The 10,054-nt window shown below is 30.8% G+C and overlaps 1 protein-coding gene across 1 annotated transcript; it reads left to right on the forward strand.

Annotated features, from left to right (window-relative positions):
• Positions 1 to 815: 815 nt before the first annotated feature.
• Positions 816 to 2,495, forward strand: LOC130976381 (gibberellin-regulated protein 4-like). Its single transcript, XM_057901231.1, has 4 exons — positions 816 to 947; positions 1,120 to 1,164; positions 1,265 to 1,298; positions 1,941 to 2,495. Exons 1-4 carry the CDS (start codon positions 885 to 887, stop codon positions 2,120 to 2,122), a joined length of 324 nt encoding a protein of 107 aa, XP_057757214.1. The 5' UTR covers positions 816 to 884; the 3' UTR covers positions 2,123 to 2,495.
• The last annotated feature ends 7,559 nt before the right edge of the window (positions 2,496 to 10,054 follow it).

Consider the following 10,054-nt stretch of genomic DNA (forward strand, 5'->3'; position numbering starts at 1 on the left):
TTTATTTTTCTACTACTATTAGTTAACTAAATAAGAGAATAAAGATTAATAATCAAAATAATCTTTAAAATATTAAGTGTTTGTTAATTTAATTTTTAAATAATATCTAATTAGTCATTCAATTATAAATCAAGTTAATTTTTCTATGTTAGATAACAACACATGATATAATTATTTTATGACACATTATTATCTAATTAGTAGAAGGATCATATTATTGATTTATTATTATATTTTTTAGTGACTAATTTAAAAATCAAATTGATTGACACATCTTTTATAAAGACCATTTTAAGTATTATATCAAGAAATTAATTATAAGAACATGATAACTATTAGGTTAATTATATTAAAAGATATTAATATTTGTTAAGAAATTATTAACATACACAATATTATAAAAACAAAAGAACTAAATTATGTGGACAATTAAAAAAGCTAAAGAAAATTATAAATAATTATAACACAAATTATACACTATTATTACTATTATTCCACAAAAAAAACTAACATTATTATTACTAACTAATTAACTAACTGTAACCCACTTGCTTCCAATCTTCTTAGCTGTAGTATACCTTTTTATGAGGAGCAGCATAATAATATTAAAGGGGTATGTTTTAATCAAAATTAATGAGAATTGTAAACCATAGGATCAAATATAATGTGAACTTCATCACCGTCAAGATATTTTGCCGAAACACGTGGCAGACATTGGTTAGTTTTTCCACACCTAATAAATATTACACACTTTGCACCCCATTAAGATTCTATAAATACCCTACACTTCCACCGTACCAAAGACCTCATTAACACTTAGGTTTTTGTTTTTCCCCCTACTTGTGTTGTTGGTTTCTCTTACCTTTTTTTGTCTTCATTTTGCCATGGCTAAGTTCTTTGCTGCTTTCATCTTGGCTCTCATTGCCATTTCAATGCTCCAAACTATGGTAATTAATTGGTCTCTAATGTACAATGTTATGCAAAATATTTAAATACATAGCATTAATATATGTACATTTTACATGAACACTTTATTATATACTATGATTTTATTTTATTTTATTTTATATTTTTTTTGAAGGTTTTCTCACATTTGGATGGTTTGCTTTTGTATTTCAGGTCATGGCTGCTAATGGGCAAGGAGGCCATTTCTATGACAACAAGGTATACTAATGCTGTTTTTTTTTTTTTTTTTGAGGGGTGAATGAGTCAATAATAATGCTGATTTGTGGTTCTCTTGATTTTGTGTTTTTTCTTTCCTCAGAGCCAATATGGACCTGGGAGTGTCAAGAGTTACCGTAAGTAAAAGTTACTATCTATTATTACTATGCATTTTCTTCTAGTTTTTCTCTTCTATTTTTTTTTTTTATAATTTTCTACAATGTTGAACACCAAAATTGTGACAAAACACACAAGAACTAAGAAGGAACGGATTTTTTTTCTGAAATAAATAAAAAAATATTATTTCTAAAAACAAATTATTTCAACTTTAAATCCAAGGAACATCGGCAGAAGAAATGTGCTTGCTTCTTGCTAGCACCATAATTTTTTTTATGACATTGCTCAATGATGTTATTAACTGTTGTTTATTTCATAGATTAGTCATTAACAGAACAATAATATATCATTTTATTATTAGGGTTTAGGATTTTCTTAATGGGCATTTTAGAAAATTTTAAATTCTTAAATATATAAAAAAATTGGTTTTAGGAAAACTATCATCATTTTTTTTATTTGTTTTCGTTGAAAGTTTTAGACTTTAGACAGTCAATTTTACTTTTGACCGTGGTCAAAATTGTTTTCCCAAAAGCTGCATCTTTTTTAGTGTTTTGACTAAGAAAAAAGGAAAAATTGATGATATGGATGATAATATTAAGGTGGATGCTTTTCTTTTTTCCATTACTTTGTCTCATTTGGAATGTGTATGATGAAATGACCAGAATGCCCATCACAATGCTCAAGGAGGTGTGGCAAGACCCAATACCACAAGCCCTGCATGTTCTTTTGTCAGAAGTGTTGTAGGAAGTGCCTTTGTGTTCCTCCGGGGTATTATGGTAACAAAGCTGTTTGCCCTTGCTACAACAACTGGAAGACCAAGGAAGGAGGACCAAAATGCCCTTAAGCTTCATCAACCACTTGCTTTCTAGTTTCTATCCAAATATCATAATTAATTCCCTTGTGCCCTTTTATCATACTAGCTTAATTATTATACTAAGCTTCTCTACTATATTTTATGTGTTACTTAGCCAAATGGTAGTAGCCCAACCTTATTAGGGAGATATATCAAATACTCTTTGATGTGTTTTAGGGTGACCCTTTTTGGTTTATTTGGAAAAAGAATGTTTTGATGTGTTTTGGGGAAATCCCCTTTTGAGTTAATGTGGTTTCTTTTATATGTTCGTATCACTCCTTAAGGCTTTGTATTGGCCTTTAATGAGAGTGGCTAATGGCTAATGTTACTATCATATGAATGAAATTTCTTATATTATGTCTTACTAATTTGAGTAATTTCTTTCTGCCTTAATCTTGTAGTAACTTTTATTCCTTATCATATTGACATTCTTTTGTGTTCTTGAATTGTTTTTTCTATATACCTAATATACAATGATATATATAAAAAAGTAATTGTAACAATTTTTTTTAATGAGAAGTAGCCCTACTTTTTTTAAAAAAAAATTTGAGTAGTATCCCTGTTTAAAGCCCAAATAATGTGGGCCCCTTTTTCGAGAAAAGCCCATTTTTAGATAAGATGCGTACTACATATCTTTGTGAAGTAAACATAGCATTGGGCCAAAAATGGTAAAGATAAAAAAAATCATAAAGATTCTTGTGTGGAGAAAATAAAAAAATGCATAATTTAATTTAAAAAATGAATACAAATGAAATTACAAATTCTTTTAGATGGATAATTATCTATCAAAATTAATCTTTATTTCTTTATCAATTTTCATCTTCAGTATAATATGCACCTAATTCATAAAATAGACCTAAGATGATTACCGTTTCTTTTACATTTTTTTCTTTCAAGAATCAATTATTGAGGTTATTTACAAGGGCGTTGTTTACCATATGATTCATGCCATGGTATGTTTAATCCTCCTCTGTCCTTAGGAACATTACCTTTTGGCTTTTATCAATCATGCCAAACTGCTTTGATGGACTAATAAGAGTAGTAATCTTGATGTTACATTAACTACATTGTTTCATATTTGTTTGGCTCTTCTACCAAGTTGAGCTTGCTATTCATTGTGAGAGGGATTAGTATTTAATAACTTATTTTATCAATCTAATTGTTGAATTATGTTATATTATTTTGATAATTAAGCTTATAAAAATTTTAAAAATTCGAATATCAATAATTATGTAATCTAATAATTGTATTTTTTTCAAAAATTATTTACTATATTAATTTATTGTTAGTGTTGTGCATGTGATTGAGACAGTAGTGAGATAAACATATGTATGTGAGTGCACCAAATAACAGTGTAAACATGCTGCAAGTTACCTTATTATTTGTCTGTATATATGTGTACACAAAAACCAAAACTTCATCTTTTAAAAGAAGAATTTTGAAAAGGAAGAAAAATCGACTCATTAATTAAATGAAGCATGCCCTATGTCAATTGATTACTAGCTTTAAGTTCTTCAATTTTGATTTACATCCAACCAAAATCCACATTGCAAGGCTTTTTTTAGAGGAACATCTACAATATTATGTACATCACAGTTGGTTAGAAACTAACTATAAGACTCTGAATTTTTAGAAATTAAATAATAAGTTATTTATTATTTATTATATTTACAAAAGATATGATATTTTTTGAAATTTTTATTTTAGTTGGGTAATTTTTTATTTATGATTTAAAACTTTAGTTTGAAAAATAATGAAAATTTTATATGTTCCAATTTGAATATTGAGATTTTGAACTTTGTTTTATGCATGACAAAAAAAATATTTAGAACAAAAGTTCGAGCACTTATTTTAAAGGTTTTGACCTAAGATAGGGTTAACGGATCAAAAATCACAAACTGGACTCATGTTGGGTCCAGGCCCATACAATATAAACTCTAACAACACAACATTTCAGCCACTCAAACCTCATTTTAGAGAGAGAGAGAGAGAGAGGGGGGGGGGGGAAAGAAGACAGAAGAGAAAAAGAGAGTAGTACCCTAGTGTTACTATTCATATCCACACTAAAATTCTCATAACTTTCAATCTGATATCTGATCAAAGACCCGTTTGCAGCTACGCATTGCTCTTGACTTCCTTTTTGATTTGATACCACTTTTGCGGTAAATACTTCCAAGAACCCTGAGCCATTTTCGATTCTCTCCTTCAATTCGTTTTGGTTAATGTGTGTTGAAAGATTATGATTTTCATGCTTTAGGAGAAGCTCAAGCACAATTTCTAGCGAGATTTTGACCTATGAAAACGTGGCTTAAGGTAAGAGAACTCTTTTTTCTTTGATTTTTCCTATTTATGTGCAAACCCTAGTTTGAAATGTTTGGATAATTGATATAATTAGACTATAGGGAGTAGATTGGGTGCTTGATTTGTTTCAATGAGTATTGGACGCTTGGGTTGATTGCAGAGCTCTTAGTGGAGGCTTGGGGTCATTGATTGAGGCTTGGGTGTGATCGAGAAGAGAATCTAAATATTAGAAAATCGTCGTCAACAAGGTAAGGGATTTTTTTAAAACATAATTTTATATTAAAAAATTGTTATAAATCGATATCGATATGAAAATTATATATTATTGGTGATTATGTGAGTCTCATGAATTTATATGTTTGATTGTTCGGTGAATATATGAATTGTTGGTGGCATTGTTATGTTCGAATTGTGATTGTGAATGGATAATTATAACGAGCTATGAAATTGAGTTGAATAATGTTTGATGTGAGAGTTTGGGCCTAAGATCGTATTCGAATAAGTTATGGTAAGTTGGTGTAAGAATCATGTTGTGAATTATTGTGAAATTGATGAGAATTGGTTGAACAATTAATTGTTTGTTTTGATTATTGGTGGAATAAATGTTGGAAGGGGTTGATGGTATTGAATTGGGTTGATTAGGTTTGTAATGATTTAGAAATGATTGATTGGTTAAAAATTGGTTAATTAGGTGTTGAGTGGTTAGAAAATGGTAAATGAGTGTTAAGAATGCTTAGAAATGATTTTGGGATGGTTTGAAACTGAAATGGATTGAGAAAATGGTAAATGTGCATTATGTAGATTTTGGTAAAAATGAATTTTCGACCAACTTCGATGGGCCATAACTTAGAGTTCGGAGTTTAGAATTTGATGAAACTTTCTTAAATTAAAGATGATGATTAGAGCTTTAAAACCGTCTAAGAAAGGCAGAAAACGAAATTTTATAGAAGTTATGAACATTAAAAATTGGGGTTAAAAACTAAAATTTTAGATTTTGCAGAAAACTAGAAAATTTGGTCGGTGTGCGTGGACACCAATCATATCGAGTGTTGTAGCTCGTGCATATGTACAAGGGATGATGCGTACGCATGAGAGGGGAATTGGCAGTTGTGCGTACATACAAGGGGTGATGCGTACGCACAGATCCTATTTTCTTAAAGAAATTTTGTTTTTGACTGTTTGACTTTCTCGGCATGCTTGTAAACCCCTCTAATTCCTAAATAAAGTCTAATAACTCATTTTTAAGTTCTGAATAGAGTGTGACTAAGTCCAATGAATTAAATTGAATTGTTCTCAGATAAACCTTGGTTAATCAGATGAGATATTGTGGGGATGGTTGTTTTATCCCGCTCGTGGTGAGAATGATGGTTTTATCCCACTTACGGAATAATGAAGTTGATTTCTAATGAATCTAATAAGTTGTGAAATTGAGTAAAGTTAATGATCATTGATTAATCACCTGGGTAAGATATAAGGATTATTGTGGTTTGTTCCACTTACTCCGGTTGAGATTTGAGACACCTAGGTAAAATGTAAGAGTTGTGGTTTGCCCCACTTGCTTCGGGTTAAGTGGAAACGGTTGCCTTGTCCTACTCACAGTAAGGACGGTGGTGTTATCCCACTCACGAGGAAATTAAATTATTGCATGATAAAGAATTGAGATTTATGAAACTAAGTTTGATAAATTGATATAGAATAAATTACCATTTGTACCTATAAAAGATACAGACGCTGATAACTGTATCCATATAAGAATAAAACGACAATTGTAACCACGGAAGATGACCTCCGTGTGTCAAGAGTACCCAAACGTTGGTTACGTAATTGGTCCGTTAGGGTACTCTTGGCACACGGAAGTCATCTTCCGTGGTTACAATTGTCGTTTTATTCTTATATAGGTACATTTGTCAGCGTCTGTATCTTTCATGGGTACAAATGATCATTTATTCAAAATGATACAGGATTGTAGTTAATAAACATAATAGTTTGTGAAATTGGTTAAAGACATTAATGTTGACTGAGTATGGCCTAAATGGATGGATTGACAAGGTCATGGGTTCGTCCGGCTTGCGTATTTTGGTTTGGCACTCACACCAGACAAGGACGAAGGTCCCATCCCACTTGTTTGTGGTTGCAGTGTGATATGGGGACGATGGTCTCATTCCACCTACATTCTCTCTGTCTGCGAGATATACTGGATACTCATCCTGTGAGGTGCACAAGACACTCACCCTGCGAGATATACAGGGTACTCACCCTGCGAGGTGCACAGAACACTCACTTTGCGAGGTGCACAAGGCACTCAGCCTGCAAGGCTATATATATATATATATATATGCATGAAACAATTTCTTCTTGAGAATGTGTAGCAGCTAGATGATATCCGAGTTAGCTACCGAATGTATCAGGTTCTGGCATGTTAACAACATGTGAGTTCATGGCCAGTAGGACAGACATGCATCATACTATATTTGTTTGAAATTGCTTGAGTCTGCATAATTATTTTGGTTTATCTAATTGATATTCTGTTAACTGCTAATTGTACTACTTGTTATAATTATTATCTATGAGTGATTGTGTGATTGTCTTTTTTATTGCTTGTATTTGTGACTTGTTGGTTCAGATTATGGTGGAGTGTGATGGCTTGTAAGTAATTTTATGTTGGGTCGGAGGATGAGATTTGATTATATGTTGATTCGGATGTCAGATTGATTATTTTTTGGCCAGAGGCCGTGATTGATTGGGCCAGAGGCCGTAATTTGATAAGTTAATATGCATATTGATTTGTGGTAGTTTGTGTGTTGATTGATTTTGCTTGGGTCGGAGGCTGTGATTGATTATGTAATGGGCCGAGGGGCGTGATTTATTTGAGTTTGAGGTTTAGTAAAGTATGAAAAATCAAATTCATTCAGTATAAACTTAACGAACCTATCCTTGGAACATATTGGTCATTCATAAAGTTTAATTAACTTTTAAGACTTTTATAATTGAAGTATGAATTTGAATTTTGGATAATTAATTGTTGGCTTTTGAAGAGTTTCATAAGACGAGCGATGATCATTGCGGTTGAAAACAGCTTTCCTTTATATATCTTCTTATAACAATTCTACAACTCCTCTGGTGAGACCGTGTGGTTAGATTCTCACCTCCAATAGTCTTAGTGTGTGTGTGTGTGTGCTTGTAGAATTATTCTGATTGTGGATGTAGCATTATTATGATAATTTGTATGTATGTATGTGTGAGAAAAAGAAAAAGTATTTCTGTTTTTTCAAAAAAAAAAAAAGTTAATGCGATTTTCAGTTAAAGACTCCTACTATTTAAAAATATATTTAAAGTCGTCCCGATATTCTCGCTATTAGAGTGGCGCAACCGAAAACATGATATTTTAATAGTAAGAGTATTATATCAAGAATAAAATGACTGCAAGTTATAATCAAATGTTATCGGAATTGGTCTTAGTAAGAACTTTAATAAAATAATTACGAATATCTAGTATTATACGCTGAATTAGAAGAGGATGACTAAACAATTAAGAAATATGAAAGTATAAGACGCTCGAAAATTAACAAAAACAAAAATGTTTTTCGTTCAAGATGAGATGATTTTTTAAAATTAAAAGAAAAAATTGAAAGCTCCTTTCTCGCTATCAGTGAGAGAATATTTTTAAAATTTTTAAAAAAGAAAAAAAAACCTTCTAATAAAGAATGAAAGGTAAAATAAGAGCAACATAGGAAACTTACCAGATTTTATCCGTAGATGCAAGACGCTATGACCAGAATGATTGAGAAGTGGTGGAGGAATGGACCGTTAGTAACACTTGCACTTACACTCGTTGATAATGTTGGAAGTAGGTAGCATGCACAGCTCAATCTCAGGTTGAAGAAGAGTCTTCAGAAAAAGAGAAGGGTAGGGTTTGGAAATGATGCGGTGAAACAAGTTTTCTTTTCCTTTTCTTGCCTTAGTTGGAGAGAAAAGTTTTTGGTGGGTCCTTTCACTTTTTGGTACTGTTCTATTTTTTCCTTTACATTTTCTTTCATTCCCAAACAAGTGAAATTTTAGATTTTCTTTCTTTTTCTTTCCGTTCATGTTCAATTCCCCCAATTTCCGTCTAAACAAACACAACGTAACTGAGATGTTTTTAGAGTAATTTAATAAAAAAGTATCTCATACACTGCGAGAAGGATGAGTCCATCACCCGACCCCAAAGTTCAAAACCACACATCCCCATCTTCCATAATAACTTAAAAGAATTCTATATCCAAAAATTTTGGCCTATTTTCGTAACATTACAAAGAGAAATGTGGTGATTTTCGATAAAAGAAAAAAGACGATCATAGTATACGTATGGCAGGTCTATAGTATGCTAAAAAAATGTCTTAATAAAAAAAATATTCAGTTAAAAAAATTATTAAAAAATTATTAAAATTTATTATTTTTTACTATCAATATTTAAAAATATAAATTAAAATATATTATTAAATTAATAAATTAAAAGAATTGAATTAATGATCGTAAAAAATATACGATTAATTCTGATAATGTTCTAACATTTTTCTAAGTACCAAAGCTAAGCCACCGGTTTTTTTTACGTCTCTTACTCGCGTTAAAGCTAGTTCATATTATCGTTTTTTTTATTAGTGCCATGATAAGTTCAACTGAAGCACTTAATTATTAGATTGATCGTGAAATGAAAATTTTCGGAAGTATGGTGCAACATTCAAAATAATATTAATCTTCGGAAGGTTAAAAGGAATAATATTTGATTATTTCCATAGCTCTCTGTTTCTTTTTAAATAAGGCCTCTACCATTTGAAAATAAATCTGTTAGCAGTGCTATAAATGTTTCTTCTGCAAAATCTATGAAGGGAAAATCACAAAAGCATGAAAAATTAATTAATTAGCGACGGGTATAGGTTGTCCTTGTCCATAGAAGAAGCATGAAAAAACCTTTGAAATATATCATGACATATTGCATGCTTAATTATTTATGACACAGAATAAATAGAACACACCATAGCTACACATGCTATAGACATGTAATATCTTGGAAAAAGTTGATGTATATAGTGACAATTAAAATTGATGTAATATCACATGAGAAATAATGCTATATATATATACACATGCTATGAGCTCTACATGCTTGTATTTTGTGCATTATTCAGATACCTACTTTAAATTAGAGTGCCTATTTAGTATTTAGAGTGCTATACACTTGCTATGAGCTCTACATGCTTTTGAGTTTTGAGGGAGTCTAATTAGAGGAAAATTGATTCTCTCTATTTTTTTTAACACTTGAGAAAATGAAGTGTGATCTCTCACCATTAATTTTATAAGTGGAACCAAAATTAAATACGAAAAAGAGAGCAATGAAGAATGAGAGATCACAATTGACACCATCCAGTTTTTTTTTTATTGGTCAAGGAGAATAGAGCTCTCACTTACCAATATAATCCAATCTTATAATACATAGTTCGGATTGATGAAGTTTATTGTGTATAAGAAGTTCTCATATATAGGGTTACACAAGATGTAAATAATCACTCCTTTTTAATCATTAGTTTATTACTAGTAATTATAAATGTTTACTTTGTTGTAGATTCTTTACCTATATTACTCATC

This window comes from Arachis stenosperma, chromosome 4, assembly GCF_014773155.1.
Source record: "Arachis stenosperma cultivar V10309 chromosome 4, arast.V10309.gnm1.PFL2, whole genome shotgun sequence".
Taxonomy (NCBI): Eukaryota; Viridiplantae; Streptophyta; class Magnoliopsida; order Fabales; family Fabaceae; genus Arachis; species Arachis stenosperma.